Below are 14,201 nucleotides of genomic sequence, written 5' to 3' on the forward strand. Positions count from 1 at the left end.
CATAAAAAAATTATAGAACATAGCAAACAATAATACACAAAAACTACTCGAAATTTTATACTCCTAATTGATTTATATCGTACTATAATAGTGTTTTACCGTAAACCACCATACCTCCGTTTGATGCTTATCACTTGGGATTAATATAAGAAAATAAAGTCAAATTTTAATACCAATTTATAATGCTCAATATTCGAACATACAATATCTACAGCAATATAGATCTAGTGTAACTTTTCATTCTGATTCTTAAATTATTACAAAGGTACAAATATAATATAAACTACACGATTGAATTAATTATGAAAGGAAAACAATACACTATGTTCACCGTCTCTTATCGGAAATATAATATCTCCAGACTTTTTGGCATTTACTCTACTAGGAAATGGTAAATACAGTGATATTAAATGTATGCCTTTGAAAACATGTATTCTCTGAAAGAGATACAAAGATGGTTTCGTCTCAATTTGGGGTGTATATAAAAATTAGAAATAAAACTTGTTAAGCCTGGTTTAAACATTTTTTTGTAGTCACTTTTGCACGCTCGTGTCACATCAACAAGCACAGCATGTATATCTGTAGATCCCCATGTTATCCTCATATCAAGAAAAAAGTCGTTGGCCTGGAGGTTTGTATATAAGTAAGACAAGACAGTTCACTGAAAAACTACTAAGCAAATACTAGAATAATGTATTCACCTTTTTTTGGTATTTTTTGTTTGAGTCTTGTTGATCCTGCATACAAGATTGAAGGTCAGACATAACGTAAAGACCACGCTTCAAGAAAAAAGAAAATGGTCATAAATAAAATGACAAATGGATACTGACTTATCCACCCTGTGCGATGATCTATAACAGTATAATAAACACCAGTGTTGCGCAGGACTTAATTAAACTTCGAGTCATAATGGTGACTTAAAGTTCAAGTCCTGAAACGCGCAAAGCTGAAGGATATAAAATGTGGGCGATCTTAAGTTCTCCACAACCTCCGACCACGCGTCTTGAATCATAACTTTGAGCGTTGCAACATTTCTTTTGACATTAATCTCTATGGCAACTATAAATAAAATAGCTTGGGATGATTAACTTGTTATTCATTTGCTTTAGAAAAAAGGGGAGGAAATGTACTTTCCATTTTCTCAATTCAATACGCCCGATAATGGTCTTTTAATGCTTGTAGTGGAAAAATACATTTATTAATACAATAAAATTAGTTGTAAAGGATAAATAAAAATCTATACTTAATAACACGAATATCAAATAATTAAATCTCAGTGGTAAGGAAATATCAACGCAATAAATCGACATATTTGTACTGGGAAGTGGTTGAGTACGGTGCTTTCAACATTCCAAATGTTAAAAAATACTGAAACTAACCATGAAATGAGAAATTATCGAGAGCTAATTGGAAACACAACCCTGACATATTACCATAATAAAAAATATAACAATAACCTTTTCTCGAACGAAAATATACGCAGTATACTGCGATTTATATGAAAAAAATAATGGAGTTACTAACTTAATTATATAATATCAGACCGGGAAAAATTCAACCACAAGACTAGAGAAACCTACACTGGTTCATCACAATTAATGATTATAAAAAAATATAATTTCTACTGATAAAATTACACGGTAACACAGCATAAAGTGAGTAAAGGCCCTCGCACTTCAGACCTAATAACTATTCACAGAACTTTCTAAATTTTAAGTAAAACGGGAAGAACATCGATTTTTCTTATTCTTAAATGTGGGCTGAAGGGGAGGTTATGCCATGGGTAACTGAGTTTTCTAAGACTACGTCTAACTCATCTAAAGGGGCTAGTATTTGAGTCAAAAACGTTTGTAACGAGCGTTTACGTAGAAATGAGTTTTCTTCGTACATTTCTTGGGTGATTCTGCAAGACGACATCGGGATTAGCATTCTGTGTAGTAGATGCTCTCTGTGATTAAACCATAAAATCAGATATGTCGACAAAATTGAGCAAATCCATGCAGGGTGCCAATATGAAAATTTCCCACCCCCATTATCTCCAGACGGGATAGATTTCTTTAAAATCGCTGAAACACGTAAGATTTTGTTAACGAGAGGGGCCATACTCTTTTATGTAGAATTCACTGCGTTTCTTTCAACCCTCTGCTTCGCAGAGCCACCCTTTCAAAATATCTTACATGGTAAAGGTGTCTAAATGATACATCACTTGAAGGGGCTTTTCATTCTCTACTTGGTTTTGAGTATCTCATTTATTTTTTTGGTAACTTATTTGTTACATTTGACTGTTGCATTATTATATTAGCCATTTTAAAAAGTTTGAAAATAATTTTTCCTACGCGTGTTTTCATGGCATTGACATCAATATCTTTTAAATTCAAACATGTCTTATGACTAGGAAACCATTGTAATAAGTCAATTAACCATAAAAAGAAAAGATGCATTATTCGCTAAAGCAATGTTTATCTCGTCAATTCCCTCGGCCCTCGAAAACAAACCTCAATGTAGAATAGGCATTTTTTTATTGTTTACATTTGTTTGAAATGGAAAGATTAGTCAGCAGAGTGCGATAAACAAAATATTCGTAATATGGAATGAATTAATAATCGGGCATTCTTTTGTTAGAAAAATTCGTTATATACGACGGCAGATTTTTATCATTTTTATTGCGAAATTCTAAATTTACAAAGCTGAGGACAACGCCCTACCCATATTTTTTTATTTGCAAAAGGGCCGATCGTCGTAATATCGCTTTGTTCTGATACTACGTCACTCGGAAGTGATGCTTTGGATTAAGATTCTGAAAACAAAAAAATAACACTTCCAGTGCTAGTGCTAATGTTGTCTTTTCGTTCCTTCCGCGTCGCTCGCGAAAATGATAAAATTTCTAGTGAAAATGTGCAAAAAATTTGGAAAAATTTGTGCGGATTTGAAAATTAATTAAATAAAGAAGTAATGAGTGTTCGTGCGGGATTGCGCTCGGTTAAAAACTGGTAAAAATCGCCCCTTTAGAATTCGATTTTATTTGACAATATCGGGAACGTCGTCTCCTTTGCGATTGGGTCTTTGAAGTTGCACGATCGCTGAGCAGCATACTTGGAAGAAGCTCAAATGGAAGCGAATTAAAAATTTTGACAATTGCAAACAAAAAAGCCATCGGCGAACGTGAGACGGGGCAGTGCAGTGCGTGTTCTATTGAAAATAAATAGTAACTGAAATTTCCCTTAACAGCTGCGGAATGACACTTTTTGTTGACACGATTCTAAACGCATCGTAATTCCAGAACGTTTATTTGCGGTAAGTGACCGGTATTTTATAATTATATCTAATTTGTCCTAGCTTAATTTTATTTTCTGAGTTGGTGACAATTCTAAGAGTTTTTCATCATTGTTTATACAAGGTAATTCCAAAGTTGGAATTATCCTTTCGCAAGCAAATAGGGTTTCAAAAAATAAAATTACTACGATATATTCAGGTAATTTTGTAGGACAAATTCTTACCCATTATCCGAAATTTATGCATCATACATTCCACGGCAGGTAGCAAGCAAAAAGTTCATTTTCACTTTTTTTAGAACATGCATCACAAGACCAACGAGTTCTATGCTCACCAAAAAGGATGTAAAGTTATTTAAATGCTTGGAGGCCAGTATTCAAATATCGTTGTTATTACTCGTCCTATGACTCTTGCCTTTGTAAAAAAATATTGATTCTTAGATGGTCCAGCCGAGCGATAACACAACAAACAAGATATCCAAAATATGAAATAAATTAATCATTTCCCTAGATAAGGCATCATTTTAAACCCTAATATTTGCGATTTTTTGGTGCCGAAAATGAAGGTACGAAAAGTGCCTTTCCAAATCTCTACGACCTGAATAGTGGTGTCCACGACCAACAAAACAATTTAGGAAATTAAATTCAATGTTCTTGTGTTTCAAGGGTAAATTGTATGCGCCTGAGACAAAATGTTAAGGTTTGTAGTGGCCTTACATTTGTTACACTATATTCATATCAATTATGAACACTACGTATGAAATTGTAAATTAATTTTTTTCTTAGAAAAACCGCTGATATCTTTTTCTATTAAATTTTATTTTCAATAAGAAATGTATTTTTTTATTCCATCGGGATATATTTAGAAAATAAGATTATCGCTTTGAATCCGCAACTTTTCTCTCATTTTACGAAATCTGGAAACATCGCATATTATTTCCTATCGCATATCGTACCAATAACGATCACCTGTATCTTTGCAAAAGGAAGGTTGTACTGATATTATTTTGTAGATGATTCGTTCGAATGTTAGCGCGGCGATGAATAGCGTACTCATGATCGGTACTGTAGTCATAATCGTGATAATAGTTTTTTTTTTGTTTTTAAGACCTCTGAGGTACGATGTCAGTATATCTATGGCTCAGCGACTGAAAGTGGGGAGGCGTTTGAGTGTCATTTTGTGAGTGATAGGGGATGTTGCTGACATACTTCTGGCGCACATTTTTGCCGCTTGGGAGTAAGTTCTGATTGTTGTTTGTTATGGTTTACAATTGAGTTTTGTCAGGTAAATTAGAACGGCGTAATCAAAATTTTATTTGAAAGTCGAAATTATTTGCAAAGCTGTTTTTTTAGAAATTATTTCAGTCCTTTATTAAAGTTTGTAAACAATTTTTTTTTTATTTTTGGTGATTAAAAAAAGATCTATCCCATTTTGAGATAATAGAGATGAGAAGTTTTCAAATTCACACCCTGTATGCATTACTTACCGCACTCCTAAACAAATAAACAGTTGGAATTTTCCATCTTTTCCCAAATTTTTGCTGGTGTGCCTAATCTCATCAATTAGATGGCAGTAGCATCTCCAAACTGCGACAGTTTCTTGGTGATTTCTTTCCAAACTAGCAGTTTTATTGCCGGAGAGTTCATCCATTAGGTTTTGCTCGAACTGATCTTTTACACGAACTGACACATCAAATGCCAAATTATTAAATACTCAAAGATTAATACAGACAAAATTTTAATGAAAAGAAAATTTACCACATTTTTGGTAATTACACAACCTCTTTTTTCACTCACCAAAATAATCCCACAGATAATTCTTTCCAACGAACATCCTGGCCGATTTGAACCCCAAAAGAAAAACATTCTCGAGGCACTGGACTAGGCCATCTTCACTGCATAAGAGAGCAGTAAGGGTAGTGTGTCTTTCGGAATTCCTGGTGTATCTCCATTTGACAATGTTATTCACACAGTCTCCTAAGCATTTGTGAAATACCGAAGTGAAAAGAAAAAATTTACGGAAGCCAAATTTAAACGATCATTTAACGAACAACAGTTTATATTTTATTCTGTTAAGTGATGGTGATGAACTTGTTTGATGTTTTCTTTGTTAATCAAAATGCATAATATGGGGTTAAAACCACAACTAAAGAAAGAAGATAAATGTTATCACGAATGTTTTAACACATACTTGAAATTATTAGTCGACACAGTTATACAGAACCGACACCTGATAGAAAACCAGGGTAATCTTCCTCATTATAATACTTACTTTGCCGGGGAATAGTGTCGACTCTGTATATTCCTGTACGTATAAACTGTACTAACCCAACATGTACTGCAATTCGGAGGCTTTCAATTCAGGCCGGGGCGAGGGGGCTGGTGACCGTGTTCTCGGTGTGCTTCTCCCAAGGCTACCGGTCGGTCTATTCTCCTCCTCTTCTTTTTTCAGGGATAAAAGATTACCGACCAGAAGTCTTTCAGTTGAACCGTCGTCTATACCTCTACCTAACCATCTACCACACGTAAACCTAAAAACAGTGTACATCGCGAATTATACAGTAAAATTCTAAATACAAAAGTTTATATGGAAAAAAGTGAACTATAAGAGAAAAATTGAGTAGATTTGGATTTTAAAACTTACCTATAGGTATGTCCTGTTACATAATTCCTCACCAACACATAATCCACCATCCACTTTGCATATAACCCGGAGTTATCGTGTCCAATTCTCAAAGTAGTCAAAACTCCCAAATTTCTGTTCCTATACTCGAAACTGTATATATTTTTGGGGACTTGAATTCTCTGAGTTTCCGACAACGTCCCTGACAAAACCACCCATACATTTGCGGACGTGTAGGCTCCTTTCTTATTGGGAACTATCATGATGTTATAAGGTATCACAGTCGTCGGGTATGTACTGGTAAAACAAAAATAATCCACAGCATTCAGTGAGAGCAAATGGTATAAAAATTGCTCCTTCTCCTCTTCGCATCGCACGAAAGCAGATCGCTTGTACAATTCTTTCAGGAGGCCCTGGTCCAGCAATAATGCCCGTAAATGTTTGGAGAGTTGTTTCTTTTCTAATGCCAATCGAACCCAAGCTCTGGCGAATCCAATACCTGTTTTGACATCTGGCATTGCCTGGACGTTGGTTATATCGAAAAATATGCTATTGGGTAAGTCGGGAAGGTCGCTTTTAGTTCGGTCGCTTCCGGGACTGTTCCAGCTTTCTAAACTTGTAGTTAAACGTGAAATGTCTGAAAATGAACATACTAAGTTCCAAGTCCTTATTTTCCGTTTATCTGTGATATTCACACAAAAATTCGTTCTAGAAATGTACACTGCCTCATGAAACACCCTGTACATGTATACGTTTTTTTAAGATTTAAGAATACATACAGTTAGCATTTCAAAGTAAGTAGGTAATCAGATTTTAACGAAACGCACCTGCTGCTAAATAATTATTATCTTTCTCGTTCTGACCCTTGTATTTTTCCTGATATGCCAACAAATGAGTCCACAGTGCAGATTTGCCTCGTTTTCGTTGCAAACCGTGGGACCAAACACGTTCCAAAAAGTCGCACAAAGCCGCAACTAAAGTGTTTTCTTCTACTGCCCCAAAACTATCTGAGGATTGATTACTCGATAAAGTCACCCCTTCAGCTCCCAATTTGGCCAACAGCATCCTTTTGGTTTTAGCTTTACAGTCCTATTTAAAAAATTTAATATATCTCTAGCATTTCGGGAAAACATCATAAAAGCAATTGTTTTATTTAATTAAAATAATATGCTAGGTCTTCATACTTACTCCCAACAATTTCTCTACAAAAGTCCAGTTTGCCTGAGCCAAAAGAGCTGGAGAAACATCCTGATTGGTATGCAACTTCGCATTTTTGTCATTATTGGGAATAGGGGGTTTTCCAAAGGTAAATCCTTTCCGCAACTCTCTTGCCCTTGGGATGCTTCCCTTACTCACAACCGGGGTTTTATTCAATATATCCTTATGTAATAAAGGAAACTGTCTGCTCGCTGCAGGTTTAGAATTCATAATTTCGCGCGGCATTGGACTTTCAAACTCTGGATTTTGCAATCTCCTTTCCAACAATTTTTGCGTCTCGTGCATGATTGTGCAGGGCTCATAGGCAATAGATCTGAGCAAGTTTTCGCCGCCATAGCGTTGTTTCAAAAGCTTTATTCTATTGTCGAAAATCTGAAGATTATCATCACGCTCTCCCCACTGAGACAAGATTTTGTTGTCTATTAAAGTAGCAAACATCTGAGACTCTAAAAATCGCCACAGAAAGAGACGATCAGTTTCCGGTTGGTCCGAAAGGAAGGATGCTTTATCGAAGTTTTGCATTTCATCTCGGTTATTAAACCAGTCTTCTTTATTCTGGAAAGAATTTCTAAAATTAAAGATACTAAGCGATTATGTTGCTTACATGGTTAGTGGGAAATATGACGAAATTCTCATAAGATTGGAATATATGAACGAATCTGTTCAAAAACGTCTCTCTCACAGCATTATTAAATCTCATTTCTTCAAGGTAACAATCCGATGGTTGCTGGATTTCCTTTTTATCCAAGGCAACTCCAGTTCGCCTTACAATATCAGCGATTCTTTGCAAAGCCTCAGATCGCGCTGAACCGGGAGGCGAAGGAGGCCTATCACAGTCAAGAGTATTATGTAGGGAAAGTTTTCTTTGGTTTTGAGGTCTACCCGGAAGGGTGTTGCAGCTCCTAGGTGGCGCATCCTAAAATGAAAATATTACTAAATGAAACTACTGGTTTAATGATTTAATTTTACCCATAAATTTCTGACGTTTTCAGAATTTGGCACATGCACGCCGTACTTGTCCAAAAGAGACCAAATTTCAGCGACGAAAGTTTCCAAATGCGGAAAAATGGGCATTTCCTCGGGTAGCTGCACTTTACACTTATCAATATCAACGTAACATAGTGTGGCCTCTGAAGCCAATTTTAAATTTTCAGAAGAAGCATATAAACCTGTAAAATTTTATAAATGCAGAGTCTTAAAATCAGCCTTAGTTACATGTTCCTACCCATTAAAAATGGAACTGGGGCGTCAAGGAAATGGTGCAGTTCCGCGGGTAAAATAGGGACATAAACATGAGGCCATGAAAAAGGGAATAACAGTGTTGTCATTCCTTCTGCGACCACCATCAGTTTTTGAGAATCTAAAGCAAAATACATTTAGATTCGGAAAAAAAAGGTTTAAAGCTCACCAGTGCTTCTCAATAAAACTTGATTTTCTAAAAGTAAACAAGTAAATAATTGAACTATAATTTCCACTCCTAGCCATGTAAACATGAGTCGCATATAATAGTCGGAATGTGGCAACTCTAAGGGTGGAGCTGGGTTTTGCAAAATTGTATTTGCCGGTGGCAAGTGAGGGTCTGAGGGTGGCAGATGAATAAGAATGCTTTTTCCCGGAGCTGGCAACTCCATCTGTAAAGAAGTAGCTTTCTATATTTTAAATTAGTCAGTTAATATTCACTCATTGCTAGTTCTATGAGAAACGCATACATAACCAATTAGCTAGTTATCAATTAGGATGACGCAGGACATCTTGGAACTCTAACTATTGTATTAATTTAATAATCTATTATGACAAACTATTTTGTAAAATAAACATTCATTGAACAGTCTTTACTAGGCGGTCTTAAACCGAATTTTTCGATACTAATTTGAACTGATTTACACTCTCAGTCATTAAACGCCTATTAGTAACACTTGTAAATCTAACGAAATGAATTGTCCGGTAATTTTAATTTATATCATGTTACAACAAATAATATGAGTATTTTTCTTTTCCCAAGAAGCAAGCTACATGTCTGAGCATATTTTTTCAAGAACTTTTGTTATTGCTGTTGTGATAATACTAACAGCGAGCACAAAATTATAAGTGCACTAGTTAAGTTTAGTTGGCAACAAATAACCATGGCCTATTCCTTGTCTCTCAATAGGTTTTTCGGTAAATTAGCTCTGGTAACTGGTGCCTCTTCCGGTATTGGTAAAGCCATAGCTGAAGGATTGGTGAAATATGGCTTAATAGTGGCCGGAATAGCTAGACGAAAAGAGCGGATTTTAGAACACTCTAAAGAACTCTCTAATGAAAAAGGAAAACTTTATGCCTATAAAACTGATTTAACCAATCAGGAGGAGATTTTAACTACATTTAAGATCATCCAGGAACTAGGCTCGATTCACATATTAATAAATAACGCAGGATTGCGTTTGGGAGGATCGACGGCGACATTGACAAATGGAAAACCATGTTAGACACAAATGTTTTAGGCCTTACAATAGCAACCAGAGAAGCCATCAAGAACATGAAATTTCATAACACTAAAGGGCACATTATAAACGTTAACAGCGTGGTTGGACACTCCGTTTCAGATAATCCTCGATTGAACCTGTATCCTGCTACGAAGTTCGCAGTCACTGCTTTAACTGAGACTCTGAGGCTTGAAGTTAACAGGGAACACTTGTCTATTAAGGTGACAAGATTGAATCCAGGGCTTGTCAAAACGAAATTCAAAGAGATCGCTGACGGGAAAGAAAGTAGTGAAAGGGATTTCGCTCTTCCAGGTTTAGTGGCTGAAAATGTGGCAGATGCAACTTTTTACATTTTGGCAATTCCTGAGCATGTTAATATTAAAGAGCTTATTGTTAATTGTCAGCCGAATGTGTAATAAATAAAGGAAATCTAAAACAAGCGAAAATTATATTACTGACCTAAAAACCTTAAAATACGCTTGCATCGCTCATTCTGAATCTTTCTTGTATCTATTAAAATGCTGCATCACACAGAAGAACAAAAGAAAGATGAATGAAAAAAAAAATCATGATTTTGTCTTTTCCCTAGGAATATTGGCAAATTCAGATTTAATCGTAGACGTCTCAAAGCTAAATGACGTTTGTTAAATCCACTAGTCAATATATTATCTTTATGAACATACCTCATATAATAAGTTGAATACGTAGCTCTCTAGGCTGAGGCCGTTGAGAGACGCAGATTTTCTAGGCGCACATCTTAAAATTCAAAAGAGATTATTACATGTGTAATAAACTATTGAATTCACCTACCTGTACAAGTTTTCTAGGAACATTTTAGCCGCTTGCACATATGCTGTCTGACAAATTATTCCAATACACTTTGACACAAACAACTTATCCTTGACTATGTCATAATAAGTCAATATTGAGCTGTTCACATTCGGGGAGTTAAGTTTAAAATGCTTAGGCAAAGAGCGCGATTGAGGACCTTGGTTTTGCACTTGTTGTATTGATCTGTTTTTCACGCCACTAGATAGTTCTGTTACATACATGGCCTAAAACGCTCATTTACAATATTTGTGAATGTAAGACGAAAATTGCCACTTACTTGTAACGTTTGCATTGCGGTGCAAATATCACGGTTTCGGACTTCTTCATAAAATATCAGACTAAAGCCGTAACACCTTTTGCCATTTTCCCTTGTTATAAGGAAGGAATGGAAATTTGGAGATTGGGTTACTGAGTGCTTTTGAGTTCTAAATTTGAGACCATTGGGCAAGGAAAGCTAGAGGATAGAGATATAAATAATGTAATAAAAAATGGTGTAAAGCATGCAATTATTTCTTTTGTTTAAATAATTAAACTCGAAATTAGCAACCAATAAGTATATTCAATAATGTCTTCTCAAGTATATGTAACAGTCTATGGCATATTAAGAAGAATTATATATATTCTCTCAGTTAATGGCAGGACTTTCACTTGTAATTTAAGTATGAACTGCCACATAAATTCATGTTTAAAGTAGCAAAATTGACTTACCATAGAAACAGCAGATTCATCAAAAGTATTTGCTTTGTTACTCTCAGGATAATGAGCCAAAACTTTACATTTGTAAGACCGTTCTAAAGGTGAAATATGAAGGTTATCTAAAAAGGGCATTGATATAATTTAAATTTGATGAATAGTATTAATCAAATAATCACTATTTATCTATTAAAAAAACCAAAGATCTTAAGATTTTAGGGGGTGAGCCACAACAGACCTTGCATGGGGAGGATAGTTACTACTTAATTCAGTTAATTATAATGTAATACAAGGAGTAATAAAATCATGCAAATTGTATGAAGACAGTTAAAATACTTTAAAATATCTTAAAACATGCATGCATCTTTGTTCCACAGAACTAGACCACCTATAGAATAACTCCTTTTTACCTATGTCAGTCTTCAGAAGTGTTATGTGCAAATTTAGATACTTCTTCAGTTGAATAACAGAAATGTCTCTTTTAGAAATTAGAAAAAAATTCAGGAATTTCTTCATAAACAAGTTTCAAGTGATAGATTTATTGATTGATATAGTAAGTTGGAATATGTTATTACTCATAAACTAAACAGAAAAATATTAAATTTTGATTGTACTAGGGTATTATTAATTTTACTAGTATTAAATAATTTATATATTCAATGTAATGAAAACCACAAAGCACCATAGTTGAAACCAATAAGCTATAAGTTTTGTTGATCCGTTTTGGAAAGTTCAATACAAGTGTTCTTATACATGACAGTCTTTAATTAAAAAAATAGGACTTATTTCCAAACATATTCCAGTTTCAGTACTCATACACATGAAGCAATTCTGAAAGGCATTGATGATTGACAGTTGATATATCTACTTCATTGCGGTTTCATTAACAATGTTGTATGCTGTCAATGTAGTTAATTGAAACTTTGTAGTCACTAAGTAATTAATATTCAATAGCAGAAATGAGTTTATATAAAAGTTTCCAGATTTTGATATTAATGGTAGTTTTAAGATGTTAATGTTCTGGTCAATCTAGCTATACATCTTTGATGAGCGTATTCATATGTATGGTAATGATTTCAAAATATGGACGTGTAATGCTAAATATGGAAATTTGGTTGTCCTGGAAATTTCCAGAGAGTCTTCCATAATAGTCGAAACACCCCTTATGTAACTTCATATTTCTTAAAAAACTGAGTGAATATGCACATTTATGACAACACTAAATATACTTACCAGAATATTTATCTGGCTCCAATCCTGAATTATAATCTAATCCACAAATTACAAAGTAATCGGCAAACTTTGCCATGTTTTGATAGTGATTTGGTAGGCAGTTTTACAGATGGTTATTAAGAAAGATCAACTTTTTACCTGAATGTTGCGACGAATTTCATTGGAATTATTAAACGAGTTCATTCAAAAACCATTTCTAACTGTACTAAATAAATGTGAATAAATTTTAATTTAAAATATGAGTCGTAATTACTTTCACAAATCTTTCCTCCGTATTGTCTATGGCATTTAAAGTTCGCATTGTTTTTATTTTGAAACATATGATGATGAATGACGCATTTATTGACTGATTGACGTATTAAAACAATAAATGTCAAATGCTTGATAGGAACTTTCAGTTTACGAATCGTACATGAGGATTGAAAGTGCACTCAGTTCAATTATATCATCAGCACTAATTTCTTTAAAGGTAAATACTATACAAAAAGGACTATAGAACTTCTTTTTTGGCATATTTTTTTATGATAAAAAAATAGTCCTCAAGTAATTGGTTTTCCTGCTAATACAGAAATGAGCTACTCGGTAGCTTATTCCGTATTGCAATTAGTTTAGTTTAGTTACCATCTCAAGATGTCAGGAAAATTAACTATAGAATCTATGTCGTCCTCTAGCGATGAAAAACTGAAATAGCAATTTTTGTCATTAATAGAGGGATGTGTTCTGGATGTCAAGAGTGACGATTTCGCACACAGATAGCGTTCACAGCTCTAAACCCCTACAAAAATAATTTAAAAAGTGGTGGTTTACCAAAATTTGATAACTATTCATTTCTAATAATATTTTTCTAATTAAAGGCAATTTTATGCTTCGTTCTTTCTCTTAAATTATTGTTAACATTGGTAAATTTTTTAAAGAATTTTCATTAGGTGGCTAAAAGTAGCTTTTCCAATAAAATAATCTTCAGCGATGTGGTCCATTTCTTGCTAATGGTTTCATAAATAAGCGAAATTGTCGCATTTGGAATATTGAAAATCTATATGTGGTTTATGAGAAGGGAATTTGTTACAAACGTGTTGCTGTTTGGTGTGGACTTTGAACAAGGAGCATCACTGAACTACTTTTCTTTGAAGACGCTATTGGGAATACACTATCAATGGTGAACGGCATCGGAAGGTAATATCTCAGGTTTTTGTGTTGCACATGGAGGGTATGGATTTCGAAGATCTGTGGTTCCTATAGGAAGGTGCTATTTGCCATACATTACATGAAACAATAGCATTATTGCACCAACCGTTCCGTGATCGTGCAATAATCTATTTAGGTGACATGAATTGGCCATTTAGATCTGACGGTTTAACGTATTTGGAATTTTTAAAAAAATTTTTTGGTGTCGAATGTTTATGTGAACAAACCCACGACCACCTAATCTTTGAAAGAGGAGATTAGACGCCGTATCACTGAAATCCCACCACATTTATGCTAAAAAGTGATTGAAAATTTTGTCAAAGATATATTAACATGCCAGCAAAACCGAGAATTGGCTTTGTTAGATTTATTGTTTCATACATATTTTTGACACGTCTACTTTATGATAAAATGTAAATTTCAGTAATTTCTAAAAAAAATCGTATTTTTTTTTTAAATTTCAATTTTGCGTTTTTATTGGGATACCGTCATAAACATATTTTTGCTGATTAATCGAGTAATCGAGGAGCAAATGGTGAAGGTTTTTGATGATCGTTGAGTTGAATGAAACACTTCTCAAATGAAGGAAGAAATTTACATGCACTTTCCCCCATCAGGAATATCAGCCAAATTGATTAAATCGTGATTTACATTATGGTATCAGGATGCCCATACCTGCATTGA

At 34.4% G+C, this 14,201-nt stretch overlaps 1 protein-coding gene and 1 pseudogene across 2 annotated transcripts; one reads left to right on the forward strand and one right to left on the reverse strand.

The window, feature by feature from the left end:
- Positions 1 to 164: 164 nt before the first annotated feature.
- pns (pinstripe) lies at positions 165 to 12,656 on the reverse strand. Of its 2 annotated transcripts, XM_066294147.1 has the most exons (16): positions 12,333 to 12,655; positions 11,115 to 11,221; positions 10,684 to 10,860; positions 10,386 to 10,630; positions 10,259 to 10,331; positions 8,522 to 8,744; positions 8,339 to 8,473; positions 8,083 to 8,282; positions 7,718 to 8,029; positions 7,084 to 7,668; positions 6,723 to 6,984; positions 5,917 to 6,532; positions 5,601 to 5,803; positions 5,070 to 5,249; positions 4,760 to 4,955; positions 165 to 1,948 (listed from the first exon to the last, which is right to left on the reverse strand). In XM_066294147.1, the coding sequence occupies exons 1-16, from the start codon at positions 12,406 to 12,408 to the stop codon at positions 1,750 to 1,752; spliced, it is 3,789 nt and encodes a 1,262-aa protein (XP_066150244.1). In that variant the 5' UTR covers positions 12,409 to 12,655; the 3' UTR covers positions 165 to 1,749. The 2 variants fall into 2 exon arrangements, 1 of the variants encoding a protein (XP_066150244.1); XR_010733180.1 differs by lacking the exons at positions 165 to 1,948; positions 4,760 to 4,955 and having other exon boundaries at positions 5,112 to 5,249; positions 5,545 to 5,803; positions 12,333 to 12,656.
- LOC136345643 (farnesol dehydrogenase-like) lies at positions 8,762 to 10,024 on the forward strand (annotated as a pseudogene).
- Positions 12,657 to 14,201: the final 1,545 nt, after the last annotated feature.

The sequence above is a fragment of the Euwallacea fornicatus genome, chromosome 20, assembly GCF_040115645.1.
Source record: "Euwallacea fornicatus isolate EFF26 chromosome 20, ASM4011564v1, whole genome shotgun sequence".
Classification (NCBI taxonomy): Eukaryota; Metazoa; Arthropoda; class Insecta; order Coleoptera; family Curculionidae; genus Euwallacea; species Euwallacea fornicatus.